This window comes from Ranitomeya imitator, chromosome 6 (assembly GCF_032444005.1).
Source record: "Ranitomeya imitator isolate aRanImi1 chromosome 6, aRanImi1.pri, whole genome shotgun sequence".
Lineage (NCBI taxonomy): Eukaryota > Metazoa > Chordata > Amphibia > Anura > Dendrobatidae > Ranitomeya > Ranitomeya imitator.
In genome coordinates, this window is record NC_091287.1 from 309,787,387 (window position 1) to 309,814,234 (window position 26,848).

A 26,848-nucleotide genomic window follows, 5' to 3' on the forward strand; every position below is an offset into this window, starting at 1 on the left:
TTTCACGGCTCTGCGTTGTAAACGTCTGTGAAGCACTTGGGGGTTCAAAGTGCTCACCACATATCTAGATAAGTTCCTTGGGGGGTCTAGTTTCCAAAATGGGGTCACTTGTGGGGGGTTTCTACTGTTTAGGCACACCAGGGGCTCTGCAAACGCAACGTGACGTCCGCAGACCATTCCATCAAAGTCTGCATTTCAAAAGTCACTACTTCCCTTCTGAGCCCCGACGTGTGCCCAAACAGTGGTTTACCCCCACACATGGGGTATCAGCGTACTCAGGAGAAACTGGACAACAACTTTTGGGGTCCAATTTCTCCTGTAACCCTTGGGAAAATAAAAAATTCTGGGCAAAAAAATTATTTTTGAGGAAAGAAAACGTATTTATTATTTTCACGGCTCTGCGTTATAAACTTCTGTAAAGCACTTGGGGGTTGAAAGTGCTCACCTCACATCTAGATAAGTTCCTTGGGGGGTCTAGTTTCCAAAATGGGGTCACTTGTGGGGGGTTTCTACTGTTTAGCCACATCAGGGGCTCTGCAAACGCAACGTGACGCCCGCAGAGCATTCCATCAAAGTCTGCATTTCAAAACGTCACTACTTCACTTCCGAGCCCCAGCATGTGCCTAAACAGTGGTTTACCCCCACATATGGGGTATCAGCGTACTCAGGAGAAACTGGACAACAACTTTTGGGGTCAAATTTCTCCTGTTACCCTTGGGAAAATAAAAAATTGCGGGCTAAAAAATCATTTTTGAGAAAATAATTTTTATTTTTTATTTTCATGGCTCTGCGTTATAAACTTCTGTGAAGCACTTGAGGGTTCAAAGTGCTCACCACACATCTAGATTAGTTCCTTTGGGGGTCTAGTTTCCAAAATGGGGTCATTTGTGGGGGATCTCCAATGTTTAGGCACACAGGGGCTCTCCAAACGCGACATGGTGTCCGCTAATGATTGGAGCTAATTTTCCATTTAAAAAGCCAAATGGCGTGCCTTCCCTTCTGAGCCCTGTCGTGCGCCCAAACAGTGGTTTACCCCCACATATGGGGTATCTGCGTACTCAGAACAAACTGGACAACAACATTTGTGGTCCAATTTCTCCTATTACCTTTGTCAAAATAGGAAAATCCAGGCTAAAAAATCATTTTTGAGAAAAGAAAAATTATTTTTGATTTTCATGGCTCTGCATTATAAACTTCTGTGAAGCACCTGGGGGTTTAAAGTGCTCAGTATGCATCTAGATAAGTTCCTTGGGGGGTCTAGTTTCCAAAATGGGGTCACTTGTGGGGGAGCTCCAATGTTTAGGCACACAGGGGCTCTCCAAACGCGACATGGTGTCCGCTAACAATTGGAGCTAATTTTCCATTCAAAAAGTCAAAAGGCGCGCCTTCCATTCCGAGCCCTGCCGTGTGCCCAAACAGTGGTTTACCCCCACATATGAGGTATCGGCGTACTCGGGAGAAATTGCTCAACAAATTTTAGGATCCATTTTATCCTATTGCCCATGTGAAAATGAAAAAATTGAGGCGAAAAGAAATTTTTTGTGAAAAAAAAGTACTTTTTCATTTTTACGGATCAATTTGTGAAGCACCTGGAGGTTTAAAGGGCTCACTAGGCATCTAGATAAGTTCCTTGGGGGGGTCCAGTTTCCAAAATGGGGTCACTTGTGGGGGAGCTCTAATGTTTAGGCACACAGGGTCTCTCCAAACGCGACATGGTGTCCGCTAACGATGGAGATAATTTTTCATTCAAAAAGTCAAATGGCGCTCCTTCCCTTCCGAGCCTTACCATGTGCCCAAACAGTGGTTTACCCCCACATGTGAGGTATCGGTGTACTCAGGAGAAATTGCCCAACAAATTTTAGGATCCATTTTATCCTGTTGTCCATGTGAAAATGAAAAAATTGAGGCTAAAAGGATTTTTTTGTGAAAAAAAGTACTTTTTCATTTTTACGGATCAATTTGTGAAGCACCTGGGGGTTTAAAGGGCTCACTATGCATCTAGATAAGTTCCTTGGGGCGTCTAGTTTCCAAAATGGGGTCACTTGTGGGGAAGCTCCAATGTTTAGGCACACAGGGTCTCTCCAAACGTGACATGGTGTCCGCTAAAGAGTGCAGCCAATTTTTCATTCAAAAAGTCAAATGGCGCTCCTTCCCTTCAAAGCCCTGCCGTGCGCCCAAACAGTGGTTTACCCCCACATATGAGGTATCAGCGTACTCAGGACAAATTGGACAACAACTTTCATTGTTCAGTTTCTCCTTTTACCATTGGGAAAATAAAAAAATTGTTGCTGAAAAATCATTTTTGTGACTAAAAAGTTAAATGTTCATTTTTTCCTTCCATGTTGCTTCTGCTGCTGTGAAGCACCTGAAGGGTTAATAAACTTCTTGAATGTGGTTTTGTGCACCTTGAGGGGTGCAGTTTTTATAATGGTGTCACTTTGGGGTATTTTCAGCCATATAGACCCCTCAAACTGACTTCAAATGTGAGGTGGTCCCTCAAAAAAAATGGTTTTGTAAATTTCGTTGTAAAAATGAGAAATCGCTGGTCAAATTTTAACCCTTATAACTTCCTAGAAAAAAAAAATTTTGTTTCCAAAATTGTGCTGATGTAAAGTAGACGTGTGGGAAATGTTATTTATTAACTATTTTGTGTCACATAACTCTCTGGTTTAACAGAATAAAAATTCAAAATGTGAAAATTGCGAAATTTTCAAAATTTTCGCCAAATTTCCGTTTTTATCACAAATAAACACAGAATTTATTGACCGAAATTTACCACTAACACGAAGCCCAATATGTCACGAAAAAACAATCTCAGAACCGCTAGGATCCATTGAAGCGTTCCTGAGTTATTACCTCATAAAGGGACACTGGTCAGAATTTCAAAAAACGGCAAGGTCTTTAAGGTCAAAATAGGCTGGGTCATTAAGGGGTTAAAAAAATGTAATAAATGGTTATTCTCACCTTCCGACGTCACCCGATCTCCTCAGCGGTGCATGCGGCGGCTTCCATTCCCAGGGATGCTTTGCGCGAAGGACGTTTGTGATGTCACGGTCACGTGACCGCGATGTCATCCCAAGTGATTCGCTCAATGCATCCCCTGGGACGGAAGCCGCCGCGTGCATCGCTGAGAGGCGGGAGGACTCCGGGGGCCATCGGAAGGTAAGTATTTCAGTATTTTGTATTTTAATTCTTTTTTTTTTTAACAATTATATGGTGCCCAGTCCGTGGAGGAGAGTCTCCTCTCCTCCACCCTGGGTACCAACCGCACATGATCCGCTTACTTCCCGCATGGTGGGCATAGCCCCATTCGGGAAGGAAGCGGATAAATGCATTCCTATATGTGCGGAATCCCCGCGATTCCGCAAATTAATGAACATGCTGCGTTTTTTTTACGGAATGCGTTTCCGCTCAGGAAAAAAAACACAGCATGTGCATACAATATGCGGATTGCATTCTTTTAATAGGATGCTTAATGTGAGCATTTTTTTCGCAGTTTTATAGCAAAAAAACGTGAAAAAAGCGCGAAAAATCCGGAACATGTGCACACAGCCTGAATGTTTCAATGTGTAGTAACCTCTGCTGAATACTGCAGATCAGTACCTATTCTCTTAACCCCTTAGCGACCGCCGATACGCCTTTTAACGGCGGCCGCTAAGGGTACTTAAACCACAGCGCCGTTAATTAACGGCGCTGTGGAAAAAGTAAATAGCGCCCCCCAGAGTCGGATTTTCTCCGGGGTCTCGGCTGCCGGGGGTAGCCGAGACCCCAGAGAACATGATTCGGGTTTTTTTTTACCCACCCCGCTTTTGCGATCGCCGGTAATTAACCGTTTACCGGCGATCGCAAAAAAAACAAAACGCGATTTCTTTTTAATTTCTCTGTCCTCCGATGTGATCTCACATCAGAGGACAGAGAAAAGGGGTCCCAGATAGCCCCCCAATACTCACCTGTCTCCCCCGATGCTCCTAGTGGCTCCCGGTGGGCACCGCCATCTTCAAAATGGCGAGCGCATGCGCAGTGCGCCCGCCGGCCGGCCCCGGGAGAATCTTTGGGGTCTCGGCTACCGGGGGTAGCCGAGACCCCAAAGAGCATGATCGGGGTCGGTTTTACCGACCCCTGTTTTGCGATCGCTGGTAATTAACTGTTTACCGGCGACCGCAAAAAAAAAAAGAAAAGCTAAGTGTAATTCTCTGTCCTCTGATGTGATCGCACATCAGAGGACAGAGAAACAGGGGGATTCGGGGACCCTATCATACTTACCGGTGTCCCTGGGTCCTCCTGCTGCTCCTCCTGGCCGCCGGCGTCTTTTGGGGAAAAGAAAATGGCGGGCGCATGCGCAGTGCGCCCGCCATTTGTCTCCATCTGCTGGCCGGCAGGAGAAGAGCAGTTGGGGCTAAAATTAGGGTTAGGGTTAGGGGTAGGGTTAGGGCTAGGGTTAGGGGTAGGGTTAGGGTTAGGGGTAGGGTTAGGGGTAGGGTTAGGGGTAGGGTTAGGGGTAGGGTTAGGGCTAGGGTTAGGGTTAGGGCTAGGGTTAGGGGTAGGGTTAGGGTTAGGGCTAGGGTTAGGGTTAGGGGTAGGGTTAGGGCTAGGGGTAGGGTTAGGGCTAGGGTTAGGGCTAGGGGTAGGGTTAGGGCTAGGATTAGGGTTAGGGCTAAATTTAGGGTTAGGGTTGGAGCTAAATTTAGGGTTAGGGTTGGGGCTAAATTTAGAGTTAGGGTTAGGTTTCTTTCACACTTACGTCGGTACGGGGCCGTCGCAATGCATCGGCCCGACTTACCGACGCACGTTGTGAAAATTGTGCACAACGTGGGCAGCGGATGTAGTTTTTCAACGCATCCGCGGCCCAATCTATGTCCTGGGGAGGAGGGGGCGGAGTTACGGCCACGCATGCGCGGTCAGAAATGGCGGATGCGACGTACAAAAAAACGTTACATTGAACTTTTTTTGTGCTGACGGTCCGCCAAAACACTGATCCAGTGCACGACGGACGCGACGTGTGGCCATCCGTCACGATCCGTCGGCAATACAAGTCTATGGGCAAAAAACGCATCCTGCGGGCACATTTGCAGGATCCGTTTCTTGTCCAAAACGACGGATTGCGACGGATGCCAAACGACGCAAGTATGAAAGTAGCCTTAGGGCTAGGGTTAGGGTTGGGGCTAAAGTTAGGGCTAGGGTTGGGGCTAAAGTTAGGGTTAGAGTTGGGATTAGGGTTAGGGTTTGGATTAGGGTTGGTATTAGGGTTAGGGTTGGCATTAGGGTTACGCTTGGGATTAGGGTTAGGTTTGGGATTAGGGTTAAGGTTAGGGTTGTGATTAGGGGTGTATTGGGATTAGGGTTAGGTTTGAGGTTAGGGTTGAGATTGGGATTAGGGGTGTATTGGATTTAGGGTTTTGATTAGGGTTATGGTTAGGGTTGACATTAGGGTTGTTTTGGGGTAAGGGTTGTGATTATGGTTAGGGTTAGTGATTAGAATTATGGATCAGGTTGGGATTAGGGTTAGGGGTGTGTTGGGGTTATGGTTGGAGTTAGAATTGGGGGGTTTCCACTGTTTAGGTACATCAGGGGGTCTCCAAACACGACAGCCAATTTTGCGCTCAAAAAGTCAAATGGTGCTCCCTCCCTTCTGAGCTCTGCCGTGCGCCCAAACAGTGGGTTACCACCACATATGGGGCATCAGCATACTCGGGATAAATTGGACAACTTCTGGGGTCCAATTTCTCGTTACCCTTGTGAAAATAAAAACTTGGGGGCTACAAAATCCTTTTTGTGGAAAAATATATATATTTTTTATGACTCTGCATTATAAACTTCTGTGAAGCACTTGGGCATTCAAAGTTCTCACCACACATCTATATAAGTTCCTTGGGGGGTCTAGTTTCCAAAACGGGGTCACTTGTGGGGGGTTACTACTGTTTAGGTACATCAGGGGCTCTGCAAACGCAACATAATGCCCACAGACCATTCTATGTAAGTCTGCATTCCAAAACTGCGCTCCTTCCCTTCCGAGCTCTGCCGTGCGCCCAAACAGTGGTTTACCCCCACATATGGGGCATCAGCATACTCAGGATAAATTGGACAACAACTTTAGTGGTCCAATTTCTCCTGTTACCCTTGTGAAAATAAAAACTTGGGGGCTACAATATCTTTTTTGTGAAAAAAAAATATTTTTTATTTTCACGACTCTGCATTCTAAACTTCTGTGAAGCACTTGGGCATTCAAAGTTCTCACCACACATCTAGATAAGTTACTTGGGGGGTCTAGTTTCCAAAATGGGGTCACTTGTGGGGGGTTACTACAGTTTAGGTACATCAGGGGCTCTGCAATCGCAACATAATGCCCACAGACCATTCTATCAAAGTCTGCATTCCAAAAAGGCGCTCCTTCCCTTCCGAGCTCTGCCGTGCGCCCAAACAGTGGTTTTCCCCCACATATGGTGCATCAGCGTACTCGGGATAAATTGGACAACAACTATTGCAGTCCAATTTCTCCTGTTACCCTTGTGAAAATAAAAACTTGGGGGCTACAATATCTTTTTTGTGGAAAAAAAAATATTTTTTATTTTAACGACTCTGCATTCTAAACTTCTGTGAAGCACTTGGGCATTCAAAGTTCTCACCACACATCTAGATAAGTTCCCTGGGGGGTCTAGTTTCCAAAATGGGGTCACTTGTGGAGGGTTTCTACTGGTTACGTACATCAGGGGCTCTGCAAATGCAACATAATGCCCGCAGACCATTCTATCAAAGTCTGCATTCCAAAACGGCGCTCCTTCCTTCCGAGCTCTGCTGTGCGCCCAAACAGTGGTTTACCCCCACATATGGGGTACCAGCATACTCAGGACAAATTGGACAACAACTTTTGGGGTCCAATTTCTCTTGTTACCCTTGTGAAAATAAAAACTTGGGGGCTAAAAAATCTTTTTTGTGGAAAAAAAAAATATTTTTTATTTTCACGACTCTGCATTATAAACTTCTGTGAAGCACTTGGGCATTCAAAGTTCTCACCACACATCTAGATAAGTTCCATGGGGGATCTAGTTTCCAAAATGGGGTCACTTGTGGGGGATTTCTACTGTTTAGGCACATCAGGGGCTCTCCAAACGCGACATGGCGTCCGATCTCAATTCCAGCCAATTCTACATTGAAAAAGTAAAACGGCACTCTTTCTCTTCCAAGCTCTGCGGTGCGCCCAAACAGTGGTTTACCCCCACATTTTGGGTATCGACGTTCTCAGGAGAAATTGCACAACAACTTTAGTGGTCTAATTTCTCCTGTTACCCTTGTGAAAATAAAAATTTGTGGGCAAAAAGATCATTTTTGTAGAAAAAATGCGATTTTTTTTTTTTCACGGCTCTACGTTATAAACTTCTGTGAAGCACATGGGGGTTCAAAGTGCTCACCACACATCTAGATAAGTTTCTTAAGGGGTCTAGTTTACAAAATGGTGTCACTTGTGGGGGGTTTCAACTGTTAAGGCACATCAGGGGCTCTCCAAACGCGACATGGCGTCCAATCTCAATTCCAGCCAATTCTACATTGAAAAAGTAAAACGGCACTCCTTCTCTTCCAAGCTCTGCGGTGCGCCCTAACAGTGGTTTACCCCCACATATTGGGTATCAGCATACTCAGGAGAAATTGCACAACAACTTTTGTGGTCTAATTTCTCCTGTTACCCTTGTGAAAATAAAAACTTGTGGGCAAAAAGATCATTTTTGTAGAAAAAATTCGATTTTTTTTCACGGCTCTACATTATAAACTTCTGTGAAGCACATGGGGGTTCAAAGTGCTCACCACACATAAGTTCCTTAAGGGGTCTAGTTTCCAAAATGGGGTCACTTGTGGGGGGTTTCCACTGTTTAGGCACATCAGGGGCTCTCCAAACGCGACATGGCGTCCAATCTCAATTCCAGCCAATTCTACATTGAAAAAGTAAAACGGCGCTCCTTCACTTCCAAGCTCTGCGGTGCGCCCAAACAGTGGTTTACCCTCACATATGGGGTATCGACGTATTCAGGAGAAATCGCACAACTTTTGTGGTCTAATTTCTCCTGTTACCCTTGTGAAAATAAGAATTTGTGGGTGAAAAGATCATTTTTGTGTAAACAAAAGCGATTTTTTATTTTCACGGCTCTACGTTATAAACTTCTGTGAAGCACTTGGGGGTTCAAAGTGCTCACCACACATCTAGATAAGTTCCTTAAGGGGTCTAGTTTCCAAAATGGTGTCACTTGTTTCCACTGTTTAGGCACATCAGGGGCTCTCTAAACGTGACATGGCGTCCGATCTCAATTCCAGCCAATTCTGCACTCCTTCACTTCTAAGTTCTGCGGTGCGCCCAAAAAGTGGTTTACCCCCACATATGGGGTATTGGCGTATTCAGGAGAAATTGCATAACAAAATTTATGGTTACATTTCTGTTTTTACACTTGTGAAAATAAAAAAATGGTTCTGAATTAAGATGTTTTCAAAAAAAAGTTAAATGTTCATTTTTTCCTTCCACATTGTTTCAGTTCCTGTGAAGCACGTAAAGGGTTAATAAACTTCTTGAATGTGGTTTTGAGAACCTTGAGGGGTGTAGTTTTTAGAATGGTGTCACACTTCATTATTTTCTATAATATAGACCCCTCAAAATGACTTCAAATGTGATGTGGTCCCTAAAAAAAATGGTGTTGTAAAAATGAGAAATTGCTGGTCAACTTTTAACCCTTATAACTCCCTAACAAAAAAAAATTTTGTTTCCAAAATTGTGCTGATGTAAAGTAGACATGTGGGAAATGTTATTTATTTACTATTTTTCGTGACATATCTCTCTGATTTAAGGGCATAAAAATACAAAGTTTGAAAATTGCAAAATTTTAAAATTTTTTGTCATATTTCCGTTTTTTTCATAAATAATCGCAAGTAATATCGAAGAAATGTTACCACTAACATGAAGTACAATATGTCACGAAAAAAAAATCTCAGAATCAGCGGGATCCGTTGAAGTGTTCCAGAGTTATAACCTCATAAAGTGACAGTGGTCAGAATTACAAAAATTGGCTCGGTCATTAAGTACCAAATTGGCTGTCACTAAGGGGTTAAATAAGAAAATACTCCGTTCAATGTTTACATCTGACCACCCTGAGCTAATAACAACTAATAGGTGGGGGTGTGCCAGGTATCGATAAGTCCTCAATATCACATGACTTATTAAAGGGTGGGAGAAATTGTTCTGTTCTCTCTTCTTTAAAAGGGTTGTCTGGGTTTTCTGTATAATTTGTATGTACCTAGGATGCAGAATTCTGAGAGTTTGTAATATACTTCCTGTCAGCATTCTGCATGGTGTCCTAGGTATCACACTTTAGTCTGGTGAGCAGCTGTCTCCTGATTCTGGAGGAGCTGCTCACTCCCAGACTAGAGTTTTCCTGTCTGACTGGCAGACTGGTGGTAACCACGCCCAGTTACTGCAAGACCCTCCCACTCCTACCTTGTGCTCCAACCTCCCTGTGCAGTACACAGTGCAAGGCAGCAGGGTAATGACTCAGCTGATTGGACAAACTAAGAAGCAAGGCTTCTACATAGGTGAGTATAATGTGCTGTGTGCATCCATCCCTCCCTCCCTCATCCATCCCTTCCTCCCTGATCCATCCAACCGTCCCTCAACCACCCACACACACATCCATACATACATAACTTTAGACTGAGGTTCTGCAGCAGCTGAAGTTTATTATGTGGTATGTATGCATATACACACATCACTATAGACTCTTCACCTCACAGTACTCCATGTCAGGGGTGATGTGGGGACTTGTGATGCTCTAACACCACTGTGGATGTGATGTGGAGACGTGAAGCTCTAACACCACTGTAGATGTGATGTTGGGACATGTGAGGCTCTGTCACCACTGTGGATGTGATGTGGAGACATGTGAAGCTCTGTCACCACTGTGGATGTGATGTGGGGACATGTGAAGCTCTGTCACCACTGTAGATGTGATGTGGGGACATGTGAAGCTCTGTCACCACTGTAGATGTGATGTGGGGACATGTGAAGCTCTATCACCACTGTGGATGTGATGTGGAGACATGTGAAGCTCTGTTACCACTGTGGATGTGATGTGGAGACATGTGAAGCTCTGTTACCACTGTAGATGTGATGTGGGTACATGTGAGGCTCTGTCACCACTGTGGATGTGATGTGGGTACATGTGAGGCTCTGTCACCACTGTGGATGTGATGTGGAGACATGTGAAGCTCTGTCACCACTGTAGATGTGATGTGGGGACATGTGAAGCTCTGTCACCACTGTAGATGTGATGTGGGGACATGTGAAGCTCTATCACCACTGTGGATGTGATGTGGAGACATGTGAAGCTCTGTGACCACTGTAGATGTGATGTGGAGACATGTGAAGCTCTGTTACCACTGTAGATGTGATGTGGGGACATGTGAAGCTCTGTCACCACTGTGGATGTGATGTGGAGACATGTGAAGCTCTGTCACCACAGTGGATGTGATGTGGGGACATGTGAAGCTCTATCACCACTGTGGATGTGATGTGGGGACATGTGAAGCTCTGTCACCACTGTAGATGTGATGTGGGTACATGTGAAGCTCTGTCACCACTGTGGATGTGATGTGGAAACATGTGAAGCTCTGTCACCACAGTGGATGTGATGTGGGGACAAGTGAAGCTCTGTCACCACTGTGGATGTGATGTGGGTACATGTGAAGCTCTGTCACCACTGTGGATGTGATGTGGAAACATGTGAAGCTCTATCACCACTGTGGATGTGATGTGGGGACTTGTGATGCTCTAACACCACTGTGGATGTGATGTGGAGACGTGAAGCTCTAACACCACTGTAGATGTGATGTGGGTACATGTGAAGCTCTGTCACCACTGTAGATGTGATGTGGGTACATGTGAAGCTCTGTCACTACTGTAGATGTGATGTGGGGACATGTGAAGCTCTGTCAGCACTGGGGATGTGATGTGGGGACATGTGAAGCTCTGTCACCACTGTAGATGTGATGTGGGGACATGTGAAGCTCTGTCACCACTGTGGATGTGATGTGGGGACATCTGAAGCTCTGTCACCACTGTGGATGTGATGTTGGGACATGTGATGCTCTGTCACCACTGTGGATGTGATGTAGGGACATATGAAGCTCTGTCACCACTGTAGATGTGATGTGGGGACATGTGAAGCTCTGTCACCACTGTAGATGTGATGTAGAGACATGTGAAGCTCTGTCACCACTGTAGATGTGATGTGCGGACATGTGAAGCTCTGTCACCACTGTAGATGTGATGTGGAGAGATGTGATGCTCTGTCACCACTGTGGATGTGATGTGGGGACATGTGAAGCTCTGTCACCACTGTAGATGTGATGTAGAGACATGTGAAGCTCTGTCACCACTGTAGATGTGATGTGCGGACATGTGAAGCTCTGTCACCACTGTAGATGTGATGTGGAGACATGTGATGGTCTGTCACCACTGTAGATGTGATGTGGGGACATGTGAAGCTCTGTCACCACTGTAGATGTGATGTAGAGACATGTGAAGCTCTGTCACCACTGTAGATGCGATGTGGGGACATGTGAAGCTCTGTCACCACTGTAGATGTGATGTGGAGACATGTGATGCTCTGTCACCACTGTGGATGTGATGTGGGGACATGTGAAGCTCTGTCACCACTGTGGATGTGATGTGGAGACATGTGAAGCTCTGTCACCACTGTAGATGTGATGTGGAGACATGTGATGCACTATCAACAATGTAGATGTGATGTGGGGACATGTGAAGCTCTGTCACCACTGTGGATGTGATGTGGGACATGTGAAGCTCTGTCACCACTGTAGATGTGATGTGGAGACGTGTGAAGCTCTATCACCACTGTGGATGTGATGTAGAGACATGTGACGCTCTATCAACACTGAAGATGTGATGTGGAGACGTGTGAAGCTCTATCACCACTGTGGATGTGATGTAGAGACATGTGACGCTCTATCACCACTGAAGATGTGATGTGGGGACATGTGAAGCTCTGTCACCACTGTAGATGTGATGTAGAGACATGTGAAGCTCTGTCACCACTGTAGATGTGATGTGCGGACATGTGAAGCTCTGTCACCACTGTAGATGTGATGTGGAGAGATGTGATGCTCTGTTACCACTGTGGATGTGATGTGGGGACATGTGAAGCTCTGTCACCACTGTAGATGTGATGTAGAGACATGTGAAGCTCTGTCACCACTGTAGATGTGATGTGCGGACATGTGAAGCTCTGTCACCACTGTAGATGTGATATGGAGACATGTGATGGTCTGTCACCACTGTAGATGTGATGTGGGGACATGTGAAGCTCTGTCACCACTGTAGATGTGATGTAGAGACATGTGAAGCTCTGTCACCACTGTAGATGTGATGTAGAGACATGTGAAGCTCTGTCACCACTGTAGATGCGATGTGGGGACATGTGAAGCTCTGTCACCACTGTAGATGTGATGTGGAGACATGTGATGGTCTGTCACCACTGTAGATGTGATGTGGGGACATGTGAAGCTCTGTCACCACTGTAGATGTGATGTAGAGACATGTGAAGCTCTGTCACCACTGTAGATGTGATGTAGAGACATGTGAAGCTCTGTCACCACTGTAGATGCGATGTGGGGACATGTGAAGCTCTGTCACCACTGTAGATGTGATGTGGAGACATGTGATGCTCTGTCACCACTGTGGATGTGATGTGGGGACATGTGAAGCTCGGTCACCACTGTAGATGTGATGTGGAGACATGTGAAGCTCTGTCACCACTGTGGATGCGATGTGGGGACATCTGAAGCTCTGTCACCACTGTGGATGTGATGTGGGGACATCTGAAGCTCTGTCACCACTGTGGATGTGATGTTGGGACATGTGAAGCTCTGTCACCACTGTAGATGTGATGTGGAGACATGTGAAGCTCTGTCACCACTGTGGATGTGATGTGGAGACATGTGAAGCTCTGTCACCATTGTGGATGTGATGTGGGGACATGTGAAGCTCTGTCACCACTGTAGATGTGATGTGGAGACATGTGAAGCTCTGTCACCACTGTAGATGTGATGTGGAAACATGTGAAGCTCTGTCACCACTGTAGATGTGATGTGGAGACATGTGAAGCTCTGTCACCACTGTGGATGTGATGTGGAGACATGTGAAGCTCTGTCACCACTGTAGATGTGATGTGGAAACATGTGAAGCTCTGTCACCACTGTAGATGTGATGTGGAGACATGTGAAGCTCTGTCACCACTGTGGATGTGATGTGGAGACATGTGAAGCTCTGTCACCACTGTGGATGTGATGTGGGGACATGTGAAGCTCGGTCACCACTGTAGATGTGATGTGGAGACATGTGAAGCTCTGTCACCACTGTAGATGCGATGTGGAGACATGTGAAGCTCTATCACCACTGTGGATGTGATGTTGGGACATGTGAAGCTCTGTCACCACTGTAGATGTGATGTGGGGACATGTGAAGCTCTGTCACCACTGTAGATGTGATGTGGGGACATGTGAAGCTCTGTCACCACAGTGGATGTGATGTGGGGACATGTGAAGTTCTATCACCACTATGGATGTGATGTTGGGACATGTGAAGCTCTGTCACCACTGTAGATGTGATGTGGGGACATGTGAAGCTCTGTCACCACTGTGGATGTGATGTGGGTACATGTGAAGCTCTGTCACCACTGTAGATGTGATGTGGAGACACGTGAAGCTCTGTCACCACTGTAGATGTGATGTGGAGACACGTGAAGCTCTGTCACCACTGTTGATGTGATGTGGAGACATGTGAAGCTCTGTCACCACTGTGGATGTGATGTGGAGACATGTGAAGCTCTGTCACCACTGTGGATGTGATGTGGAGACATGTGAAGCTCTGTCACCACTGTAGATGTGATGTGGGGACATGTGAAGCTCGGTCACCACTGTAGATGTGATGTGGAGACATGTGAAGCTCTGTCACCACTGTAGATGTGATGTGGAGACATGTGAAGCTCTGTCACCACAGTGGATGTGATGTGGGGACATGTGAAGCTCTGTCACCACTGTAGATGTGATGTGGAGACATGTGATGCTCTGTCACCACTGTGGATGTGATGTGGGGACATGTGAAGCTCTGTCACCACTGTAGATGTGATGTAGAGACATGTGAAGCTCTGTCACCACTGTAGATGTGATGTGCGGACATGTGAAGCTCTGTCACCACTGTAGATGTGATGTGGAGACATGTGATGCTCTGTCACCACTGTAGATGTGATGTGGGGACATGTGAAGCTCTGTTACCACTGTAGATGTGATGTAGAGACATGTGAAGCTCTGTCACCACTGTAGATGTGATGTGGGGACATGTGAAGCTCTGTCACCACTGAAGATGTGATGTGGAGACATGTGATGCACTATCAACAATGTAGATGTGATGTGGGGACATGTGAAGCTCTGTCACCACTGTGGATGTGATGTGGGACATGTGAAGCTCTACCACCACTGTAGATGTGATGTGGAGATATGTGATGCTCTATCAACACTGTAGATGTGATGTGGGGACATGTGAAGCTCTGTCACCACTGTGGATGTGATGTGGGGACATGTGAAGCTCTGTCACCACTGTAGATGTGATGTGGAGACATGTGATGCTCTATCAACACTGTAGATGTGGTGTGGGGACATGTGAAGCTCTGTCACCACTGTGGATGTAATGTGGGGACATGTGAAGCTCTACCACCACTGTAGATGTGATGTGGAGATATGTGATGCTCTATCAACACTGTAGATGTGATGTGGGGACATGTGAAGCTCTGTCAGCATTGTGGATGTGATGTGGGGACATGTGAAGCTCTGTCACCACTGTAGATGTGATGTGGAGACATGTGATGCTCTATCACCACTGTGGATGTGATGTAGAGACATGTGACGCTCTATCACCACTGTAGATGTGATGTGGGGACATGTGACGCTCTATCAACACTGAAGATGTGATGTGGAGACGTGTGAAGCTCTATCACCACTGTGGATGTGATGTAGAGACATGTGACGCTCTATCACCACTGAAGATGTGATGTGGGGACATGTGAAGCGCTATCACCACTGTAGATGTGATGTGGAGACATGTGAAGCTCTATCACCACTGTAGATGTGATGTGGAGACATGTGAAGCTCTATCACCACTGTAGATGTGATGTGGAGACATGTGAAGCTCCATTACCACTGTAGATGTGATGTGGGGACATGGGAATCTCTATCACCACTGTTGATATGATGTGGGGACATGTGGCGCTCTATCACCACTGCGAACGTGATGTGAGGACATGTGAAGCTCTGTCACCACTGTGGATGTGGTGTGGGGAAATCTTAAGCTCAATCACCACTGTGGATGTGATGTGGGGACATTCGAAGCTCAATCACCACTGTGGATGTGATTTGGGGACATGTGGCACTCTATCACCACTGTGGATGTGATTTGGGGACATGTGGCACTCTATCACCACTGTGGATGTGATGTGAGGGCATGTGAAGCTCTATCACCACTGTAGATGTCATATGGGGACATGTGAAGCGCAATCACCACTGGGGATGTGATGTGGGGACATCTTAAGCTCTATCACCAAAGTGGATGTGGTGTGGAAACGTGTGAAGTTCTGTCACCACTGTTGATGTGATGTGGGGACATGTTAAGCTCTTTCACCACTGTAGATGTGATGTGGAGACATGTGGAGCTCTGTCACCACTGTAGATGTGATGTGGGGACGTGATGCTCTATGACCGCTGTTGATGTGATGTGGGGACAAGTGGCGCTCTATCACCATTGTGGATGTGATGTGAGGACATGTGAAGCTCTATCACCACTGTGGATGTGATGTGGGGACATGTGAAGCTCTGTCACCACTGTAGATGTGATGTGGGGACATGTGAAGCTCTGTCACCACTGTAGATGTGATGTGGGGACATGTGAAGCTCTGTCACCACTGTAGATGTGATGTGGGGACATGTGAAGCTCTGTCACCACTGTAGATGTGATGTGGGTACATGTGAAGCTCTGTCACTACTGTAGATGTGATGTGGAGACATGTGGAGCTCTGTCACCACTGTAGATGTGATGTGGGGACGTGATGCTCTATGACCGCTGTTGATGTGATGTGGGGACAAGTGGCGCTCTATCACCATTGTGGATGTGATGTGAGGACATGTGAAGCTCTATCACCACTGTGGATGTGATGTGGGGACATGTGACACTCTGTCACCACTGTGGATGTGCAACACCCCAGGGTGTTGCAGTGATGTTGCCTTCCCTTCGGGAGGGTGATGTCACGCTTGGAGGCAAGGGAGATTCTTTCTATCAGGTAAGGCACTTACATTCAACACATCTGAATCTAGGCCAGGTGGGGGAGCTCTGAACCCGGATTTAGGGGAGCTTCCTTACACTTTATGTATCCTGGTCTGGAGGAGGAGCCAGTCAGTCTTAGTGAGTCTGAGGGAGACAGTGGAGGGAAACAGTTGGTCTTCAGGAGGGAGCAGAAGGACTTCTGGTGCAGACTTAGGGGTCGAGCAGCCACGAGGGATCTGCTACCCATGGAAAGAGCAAGAATTAGAAGGTGAGTTGAATTGTGAAGGAGCTGAGAGGGAAGAAGCATAGTGAAGGAAAGGGCTCAGGAGGGGAACAGTGGAAGGACACCCTCAGAGCCTGAGCGCAGAAGCCTGGCATCGGGAGCCCGAGGTCGTGTTGTTCTCCAGGACGCACAACAGAACCGGAGGGAATATTACTATATGTCAATTGCCTGTCTCAAGTCTGAGGTGAAGCAGTGACCTTAAGAGCCGGGTCATCTAAGAGATCCTAAAAACAGGCTCAAACTGCCTATCGTAGCACGATCTGCTACCTCTGGAAAGAGCAAGAATTAGAAGGAGAGTTGAATTGTGAAGGAGCTGAGAGGGAAGAAGCACAGTGGAGGAAAGGGCTCAGGAGGGGAACAGCGGAAGGACACCCTCAGAGCCAGAGCGCAGAAGCCTGGCATCGGGAGCCCAAGGTCGTGTTGTTCTCCAGGACGCACGACAGAACCGGAGGGCATAGTACTATATGTCAATTGCCTGTATCAAGTCTGAGGTGAAGCAGTGACCTTAAGAGCCGGGTCATCTAAGAGATCTTATAAACAGGCTCAAACTGCCTATCGTACAGACATCTGTCTGGCAGCAAGCTTTAAGCCACAGGGACCTCGCCATCTGGCACAAGTAGAAAAGGCTTACGGACCTCACCTGAAGTGGGACCTCTTATTGCCTCCAAGCTGGCCAGACTACAGCTACCCTACACCTGGTACCCTGGACTGAGGACTGCTACCATCAGTAAAATAGGTGAAAGACTTTGCAAACCTGTGTCCTCGTTCTTTGTGCATTCATCGGCTTACACCATGTTGCCATACACCTGGGAAGCCCTGGGGACCCCGCTTCACCTGTGGGAAGCGTTACCATGTAGCCACCCTACCATCACCCCAGAGGACCCCTTTAAGTGGCATCGGTCCAAACTGACCGAACACCACAGGTGGCGTCACAAATATAGACATTACAAATCCCCTTAAGGACCATTCCCTTTAATTGGGCACCCAAGGCCCCGGAATGGGTCACAGCCATTGTGACATCCCCTTTAATAGCGACCGGATACAGTGCCAAGTACCCCGCTGCCCTGGTGGGAGATTCAGATGTGATGTGGGGACATGTGAAGCTCTATCACCACTGTAGATGTGATGTGGGGACATGTGAAGCTCTATCACCACTGTTGATGTGATGTGGGGACATGTGGCGCTCTATCACCACTGCGAATGTGATGTGAGGACATTTGAAGTTCTATCACGCCTGTGGATGTGATCTGGGGACATGTTACACTCTGTCACCACTGTGGATGTGGTGTGAGGAAATCTTAAGCTCAATCACCACTGTGGATGTGATGTGGGGACATTTGAAGCTCAATCACCACTGTGGATGTGATTTGGGGACATGTGGCGCTCCATCACCACTGTGGATGTGATGTGAGGGCATGGGAAGCTCTATCACCACTGTAGACCACATCACCACACTCTATCACTGCCGCGGCCAGAGCCACCGCCAGAGCCGCCACTGCCAGATCCGCCACCTCCCCACCGCCGCCAGAGCCGCCGCCTCACCACCGCCTCACTGCCGCCACCAGAAAAGCCACCGCCTCACCACCACCGCCTCACCGCTGCCACCAGAGCCGCCACCTCACTGCCACCTCACCACTGCCGCCTCACCGCTGCTGCCTCACCGCCACTGCCTCACCACCACCGCCAGAGCTGCCACCTCACCACCACCGCCAGATCCACCGCCTCACCGCCACTGCCAGAGCCGCCGCCTCACCACCGCCATAGCCACCGCCTCACCCCTACCTTCTGTCTCTTCTGACGTCATCGCGCAGTGTCAGAGGCAGAGCGGTGAATGATGGGAAAGGGAGCGTCAGCTGACGTTCTCTCCTTCAGCATTGCTTTGAACTGTATAGTTCAATGTTTCGGCAGCGGGGGAGTCAGCGCCAGCAGCAGGCGGGCCCCCCTGCCTCACAGAGGACCCATAGTGGCTGCATGATGTGCCACTAGCTGAGGTTCCCTTGGTGAGCGGGGTCCCTATGCAGCTGCCTGCCCCTAAGGCCAGCCCTGCCTGCATGGGCCCCTCGGAGCCTCAGTGTACCGTACCATGAATGGGCCCCCCGTCTCGCCAGGGCCCCGGCATTTGCCTGGGTGCGCTGGGCGCTGACACCAGCCCTGACTTTGAGCACTGGGTGACGACTAGTGTACTGTGAGGTATCAGACTTTTTAGAGACAAAGACTGGTGACCAATGTATTTGTAAGATGTGTAGTATAGCGGTGTCCACCTGTGCAGTGATAAGGCAGTGACCCAAGAAAGTTCAAAGTGAACGTAGTTTAATGTCCAAACTCACAACACAAGCAGCACTCGGTATCCTTCGGATCGCAGCTGGGAAACCAGATAGTCCGTATCCATGACCCCTTGCCGTGGGCGACTGCACCACCATGCACGCTGAGGGGCTCAAATGGCTCCATGTTGCTTCACACAGGCTGATGTTCTGCAGAGCCTCTTGCTCTGCAGGTTTGCAAAACAAGACTGACACACTTGACCCTTTGCTGCAGGGATTTTGCCAGGAACCTGTTGTCATGGGCCACTTGTAAGACTTGGCCGCGAGGAAACGGACCGCCCCACTACCATCCTGTAGTCCGCTTAAAAAAAAAAGCCCATGACAGGTTTTATTAAATCTGCCTTGGGCAAATAGCTTGTCCAAGACCAACACTTACTTTTATTTTGCATTGCAATCACAGGTATGCCTGTGACTTCAATGCACTCACGCGGCTTCAATATGCTTCTATGCACATCCTGGGGGACACATAGCGACCCTCGCATATAACACCGGTCACTGCCTCACATACCCCCCTTCCCTGTTCAAACTTGTGGGGTTGAACATTTGTCACCATGCAGGGGGCGATTAACAGGGCATCCGTATTTCCCTGTGACTTCCCCTCCTGATGTTCCCCGAAAAACTGAAGTTTTGTAGGGACAGGAGCCATCCGGTCACCCGAGTATTCCTTTGCTTTGTGTTTCTCATCCAGATAAGGGGTAAATGGTCTGTTACTAAATGAAACTGACGCCTGAGCAAATAGAGTAGGGACTCTAAGGCCCACTTAATCGCCAAGCGCTCCTTCTCCACTACACTATAATTTTTCTCTGCCGGGGTCAGTTTCCTGCTCAAGTAGGTGACTGGATACTCATTCACCGTTCACCTCCTGCGACAGGAACACTCCTAGGCCCATATTAGAGGCATCCGTCTACACGATGAAGGTTTTCCTGAAGTTGGGGCTGATGAGGACTGACTGTCCACACAACTTCGACTTAAGGGACTGGAATGCTTCCTCCACCTGAGGATTCCATCATATCATAACGACTTCTTACCTTTTAACAGGTCAGTTAGGGGTGCCGATCTTCCATCAAAATTGGGTATACACCTGGGGTAATACCCAATTATGCCGAGGAATGCCCTCACCTGTTTGGTACTTAACGGTTTGGGCCAGTTTTGAATGGCCTCGATCCTGTTTTACTTGGGGTTTGATAGCCCCAGGGCCGATCACGTAACTTAAGTACTGGGCTTCGTGAGACTTTTTGTGCATTTGTTTTGGTTAGTTGTTAACCCCGTGATTTTGTGAGACTCCAGCACTGCTTGTACCTGGGACAGGTAGGTATTCCAATCTGAACTAAAGATGACTATGCCTTCTAAATATGCTTATTTCCGATGAGGCTCTAACACTATGTCCATCAGCCTCTGGAATGTGCCCCATGTAACCCAAAAGGCAAGACGACATAGTGGTAGAGACCCTCTGGCATTTTTAAAGTGGTCTTCCCTTTCGCCAATTCTGTTAACGGAACCTGCCAGTAACCTTTGGTGAGATCGAGCGTGGTGAAGTACTGGGCCTTCCCCAGTTTTGGAATTACCTCGTCCACCTGGGGCATTGGATAGAGGTCAAATTTTGACACCTCATTTAATTTCCTGAAGTCATTACAGAATCATAATGACCCGTCTGGCTTTGGTATTAGCACAGTGGGGCTAGCCCACTCACTCCGGAACTCCACGATGACTCGCAACTGAAGCATTTTCACTTCGGCCGCTATGGCTTGCCTCTGGGCTTCTGGCACCCGATACGGTTTCATCCGTCCCCTTACTTGGGGCTCAGTGACAATGTCTTGCTGCATCACTGAGGTCCACCCGTATTCTGCTGCACCAGAGCCCGAGCCTCCCTTCACTGCTGCTTGGTGAGAGCGTCACTTATTTTAACCTCACCCCCGGCTGCGTCCTTGACCGGTGACAGAGGGTTCTCAGTTGGCATGACCTAAGTCGCCTCCATGACCAAGCATTTCTGGTCATCCAGGCTTTTAGCAGGTTGACATGGTACAGTTGCTCAGGTTTTCTCTTCCTGGGTTGGTACACTACATAATTCACTTATCCCACCTTCTCCCATATCTCATATGGCCCTTGCCACTAGGCTATGACCTTACTCTCTGTGTTGGGCACTAGTACCAGCACTCGGTCCCCTTCTTTAAAGATCCTGACCATCGCTCTCTTATTATACGTACAGCTCTGCACGGCTTGGGCATCCAATAGATGCTTCTTGACTATGAGTCTGACGGCCTCAATCCTGTCCTGCATGCTTGCCACGTGCTCGATCACACTCTGATGCGAAGATGGCTCCTGTTCCCACATCTCCTTGGCTACATCCAACAACCCCCTCAGATGCCTGCCATACAATAGCTCAAATGGGGAAAAACCTCTGGACGCCTGTGGGACCTCGCAGATAGCTAACAATAGATAGGGCAATAACATGTCCCAATCCGTTCTGTCCTTGGAGACCACCTTTTTGAGCATGGCTTTGAGGGTCTTGTTAAACATCTCTACTAAGCCGTCGGTTTGTGGGTGGTACACCGACGTGCATATCTGCTTGATCAGGAGCAGCTTACATAGCTCCTTGGTTACCTTAGACATAAAAGGAGTCCCCTGATCCGTGAGAAGCCCAAGGTGACAAAACATGGCAAACAGCTCATAGGCTATTAGTTTTGCTGAGGTGTGGCAGAGAGGTATCACCTCTGAGTACAGCGTGGCATAGTCCACTATGACCAAAATATGTTGATGGCCCCTTGCAGATTTCACTGTAGGCCTTACCAGATCCATTGCTGTCCGCTCAAATGGTACTTCAATGATGGGCAGAGGTACCAATGGACTCCGGTAGTTTGCGGTGGGTGAGGTTAGCTGGCACTCCGGACACGTGTCACAGTACCTTTGGACCTCCGCGTAAATCCTGGGCCAAAAAAAGCTGCAATATGCATTTCTGCATCTTTTTGGCCCCCAAGTGCCCTCCCAGCATGTGGGCCATGTCGAGCACCGCCCAATGGTAGGATTGGGGCACCACCAGATGTTCGACCACCTCATCCCGAATTTTATCCACCCTGTACAACAAATCCTGGTGGATAGCCATGCGGGTTCTTCAGAATGCGTCTGCTAAACGCACGTCGATAGCGGCGTGACGCGGGTCCTATTTGTTATGGGTAAGCACTTATGGACAACCATGAGTTTGTTTCTTGGGTTTTTTTTATGAGGATTTACGAATCCTGATAAGCACTTTAGCTATGACATTAGTTGAATAGATATTCCTTTTTTCCCCTACTTACCCTTACACATATTTAAATATGATACCATATCGATATTGATTATTATACTATTGCGGACACCGCTGCCACATGTCTACCCGATTTTTGAGCTTGATGTTTTGTATGACATTATTTATTAATGTAATTTTTAATGTAATTGTGAGATGTATTTAAATAAATTTACACATTTTTACTAAAGTGAATACTGCGGACATTACTCCATTTTTTTCTCTGGTATTGCTGCTATAACTAGGAGTGTTCGTTTAAAAGGTGCTATAGACCTCACCACATGGTGTTTGGTCTATGTAGCCAGTTGTAATTGGTGATTCTAATGTTGGACTATATTTATTTTATTAAGATTGCATAAACTGCTCAGGAAACCAAACAAAAAACAGCCTTTTCCACCACAAAGTGAAAACACAAAGAAGTAAATAGTCCTTACAGGATTGCACGTTGGCCCGCTCAGGTTAGTGTCCAACTCTTAAGGCCTTAGCACGGACCAACACACAGGATATCCACACATCTCCAGACATAGACATTGAATGGGACACTGGTCTCCATTTTATATGCCAAACTACATCCCCCAGGATGGGATTTGTGAGCAGTCAGTCCCACACATTTCTTTGACTGCTAGTAAAACTTGGCCCTGATACGCCCTATTAACTTAGCACTATACATGCTTGAGCATTCTTTCTCGGGCTTACATCACACTGCCAACCTCGATGATACATCGATCTTCCCTCACGGACCTGTCTGGTGGCCATCTTACAAGAGGCACAGCTTAAATGTATTAGCACATAGAAGGACTGCATTAAAGATCACCTTGTCGTAATCTGCAATATCAACACTGGAACTTGACAACTGTAGACTTTGACTAGCAATGACATCTGGATACATAGGTGAAAGACGGATTTGGGTTGAGGAAAGGAGAAACAAATACGAGAACCTATTGCTGCATGTATTGAGACAAACATCTACATCACCTGGAAGATGACAAGATCAGCTTCTTGAATTTTTTTCTGTTCCTTTATGATGTCCTCACATAGCCAGCCTTTCTTAAATGCTTCCATTGTTTCTATGCCATAGCTGAAATGCTGAGGATTACACAGGTCTCCTGTTAATTAGAAGTATAAGTTATAAAATTCCAATGCAAGAAATCTTTTTTCTTTGCACAAGTTTTTATAATTTCCCAAGTGTGTAGAAAATGTGAGGTAGATTTGTAATTACATTAAAATTAAAGGTATTTTCCCATAAACAAAGTATTTTTTTAATTAATAGCTCTTGAAATAAAAATAAGTTCCACAGTTGGATGTGTTAAAAGAAATGTTCATGTGCTGAGATAATCTTCTAAATGTGTCCCTGTCACTTACAAATGTGACACAGCCATTACACAGTACACAGCAGGGACTCATTTATAAGATTATCTCAGCACAGGAACATTTTTTTAAACACATCTAATTGTGGAAATTATTATTATTCAAAGATTTGTTGATTAAAATTAACTTTGTTTGTGGGAAAAAAAACCCTTTAATTTTCTAGTATAGATTATTAATACTGGGTAGATAACCAATTTTTGGTAAAGTTGCTATTAGGAAAATATAGTTCTGGCATATTTTGTACACTGCTCCGTTTAAGGTCTATCAGACTGATTAAAACAGAAGAGTACGGCATGTATGGTGGTATACATTTAAATTCCACCTCATTTTGGCTCAGGACCCCTGTTTTCGTGACATGTGGGTTCCAGCATTGTGGACCCCAGCAATTAGACATGTCTCACCTATTCTTTAGATATCCATTGTGTGATCACCCATTTAAGGGATGACGGGAAATTTAGGAATAGACATCGTGTCATTAGAAGTAATGTCCAAATCACACTCTTAGTGGATGTTTTAGATAAGTTTATTACATAATTTCTGGATGCAGCAATATCGTAATTAATCAATATGGAATAGGTGCAGGAAGAAATAATATAGTGAAGCAAGCGACAAGCACATTTAACGTTTCGACCCTCACAGGGTCTTATTCATATCAGAATAGAAGATGGCCATCATGATTTCTCATAGTTTGGGCTTCTAGCCTCAAGTGATCATACTGTATCTCTGAATAGAAGAAAGATAATATAATGTCTTCCACAATTACATACTAGTGGGTATTTTTTATTTTAGCTTGTTGTGTATACTTTGAAAGATGCCTTGAGTTATAAGGCCTCATTCAAACGTCCATGTATCATGGTCAGAGTATGGATCCAGCTGCAGTCTACTGCGGGTCATGAGATCCCCGGCCCGTCCGTGCATTGCAGTCAATGCTTGGACCATTATACATGGACATCTTAATTATTTTTAAAGATAATTTAATAGTTATATTCAAATTCATATGCTGATTAATTTACGAATCAAATTGAATACATTTCAGTTACTAATCTTTTTCCCTCCACCATCACTTGGGGAAACTTTCTGCATTTGGATTTACAAAACTGTATTGAACTCAATAATGAATGTAAATGCAGTAAGCTCTTGAAAGTCCTTTAGATGAAGTAACATAACACACATCTCTGACATGAGTTTTAAAACATCTGAGGAATTTATTAAGTTCTGCCCTTGAATTATGGACACAAAAAAGGCTAAATGTTCAAGCCTCATTTGTACAAAAATTTACAACTTTTTATTTTTATTTTCCATCTTTTTCACCATTTTTCTTTAAAGCTGGCGTGGCCAAATGGAAATAGTCAAGGGCCTATTGCAACCATATTTATTATAATCTTTGCCTGTAGCTGGCTTAAATTATAGAATAGAGCTATGCCTGTCCACAACATTTAGGCTATGTGCACACGTTCAGGAATTCATGCAGAAAATTCCTGTGAAAAACCGGACATTTTCTGCATGAAATCCGCAAGAAAACCGCATGCGTTTTTTGCCGCGGTTTTGACGCGTTTTTGCCGCGGTTTTGACGCGTTTTTGCCGCGGTTTTTTCCGGACACTTCCCAATGCATTTTGGAGTGGGAAATCCGCAGAAAAACCGCAAAAAGATAGAGCATGTCCGGATTTTGTGCCTGATGCGTTTTTTTTTGCGGAAAAAAACGCATCATGTGCACAAAACATGCGGAATTCATTCTAAATGATGGGATGCTTATTGTATGCGTTTTTTTTGCGGTTTCATAGCGTTTTTATCGGGAAAAACCGCGAAAAAACCGCGAAAAAACCGGAACGTGTGAACACAGCCTAATGGTTCACAAACTGCTAAAGATACGGTAATTTAACTTATTCATATTGTAATTTATTATTGGGTGTATCTTATTGGAGTTCTGCTTAGCTTAAGATTGGACTATAAAACACACATCTTAATAAATTCCTCCTTAAATGGTTCTATATAGTTCCAAAATATGCCAATACGACTGACCTGTGATGTCATTTCTGGTTGCTGCCGCATTAAACTGCATAGCATATAGATCAGAGACAGTAACTCTGCATCCCATCTTACTCAGAACATCAACTGCAACATTTTTTAATGAACCGTTCATTGATTTTGGCTCCTGGTGAGCATACACAATCAAAACATTTTTGCCTATGGATAAAAGTAAAAACATAAAAGATTTAAAATTTGTTAATTAAGAAAGGTGATTGCTGCACAGAACATACAGTAAAAAGCCTCACTTTTTCTTTCCGCAAATTCTTCTACTTCTATAGCTTCATGTAATGTTACAACTTTAGGTAGTTTTAGTCTAATTAGTCTACTTTCTAAGGTGACGTTCACCTGCTGTGCAACCATATTTTGTAGTGCAGCCATGCCTTCTGCAGGGGTCAATAAGCACACAAATTTGCATTTTACGTCACAATGTTATAGCACACTGCTCCAGTCTGCAGTCCGGCACTAACAAAACCAGAATTTATATATAGGGGAGCCACCCATAAGCAGGATCAGAGCTCTCCACTCTGGCCTGGAGTGTGAACTGTTGCATGTTTGTGTTTACCTGATAGAAGAGATCTTCCCCTGCTTACAAGCATGACATCACTCTCCCCGTGAGGAAAGCAATGCCACTGTAACAACCAGGACCCTGGGGTGTTACATATGCTTATGGTATAAACAGCCACAACTAATTAAAACCAAATCTCTGGAAATATGGTTTATAACATTTTGAAAAATGATGACCAGTTATTGTGTAATGAATCATCAACTTGAGTTAGACTTCTACAGCCAGACTTGGTGCTAGCAGCTTGCAAGGATACTACAGTTTTCACCCTTTTCCTATATAGGGATCTTGTAACTTCTGTACCAGTTCCTGTCCCATCTGTTTCTGCTTCAGGCGCTAGGTGGCGCCATAACACATGACTGCTACAGTCCTGTTTTATTCCTGGGACTTTTGGTTCCACTAGATTAGGGAATTATGAAATTAATTGTTTGACTTTTATTCATTCTTTCTGAGAGACCTGGGCTGGATTCTCTGCTACTTAAACTCTTTGGTCTCTGACTTGCACTGGCAGTCAATAAGTCCTGCTTACCTGGCCCGTAGCTCTCGTCCTTGCTCTAGTCCTTGCTTTTGTGTTTTCTTCCCGATTTTCCCCTTTTGGGACAACCACTTATATTTTGAAAATCCACTTGCTTTCTGATTTTG

The 26,848-nt window shown here is 45.9% G+C and overlaps 1 protein-coding gene across 5 annotated transcripts in view; it reads right to left on the minus strand.

Annotated features, from left to right (window-relative positions):
* NQO2 (N-ribosyldihydronicotinamide:quinone dehydrogenase 2) overlaps positions 1-26,848 on the minus strand; it is a 259,661-nt gene that overhangs the window by 92,584 nt on the left and 140,229 nt on the right. For all 5 annotated transcript variants that reach the window (XM_069730745.1, XM_069730744.1, XM_069730747.1 and 2 more), the window contains 2 exons: positions 25,636-25,800; positions 23,223-23,353 (listed from right to left, as the gene is read on the minus strand). In XM_069730745.1, the coding sequence (XP_069586846.1) occupies positions 23,223-23,353; positions 25,636-25,756 (252 nt within the window). In that variant the 5' untranslated portion in view covers positions 25,757-25,800. The remainder of the gene's footprint in view (positions 1-23,222; positions 23,354-25,635; positions 25,801-26,848) is intronic.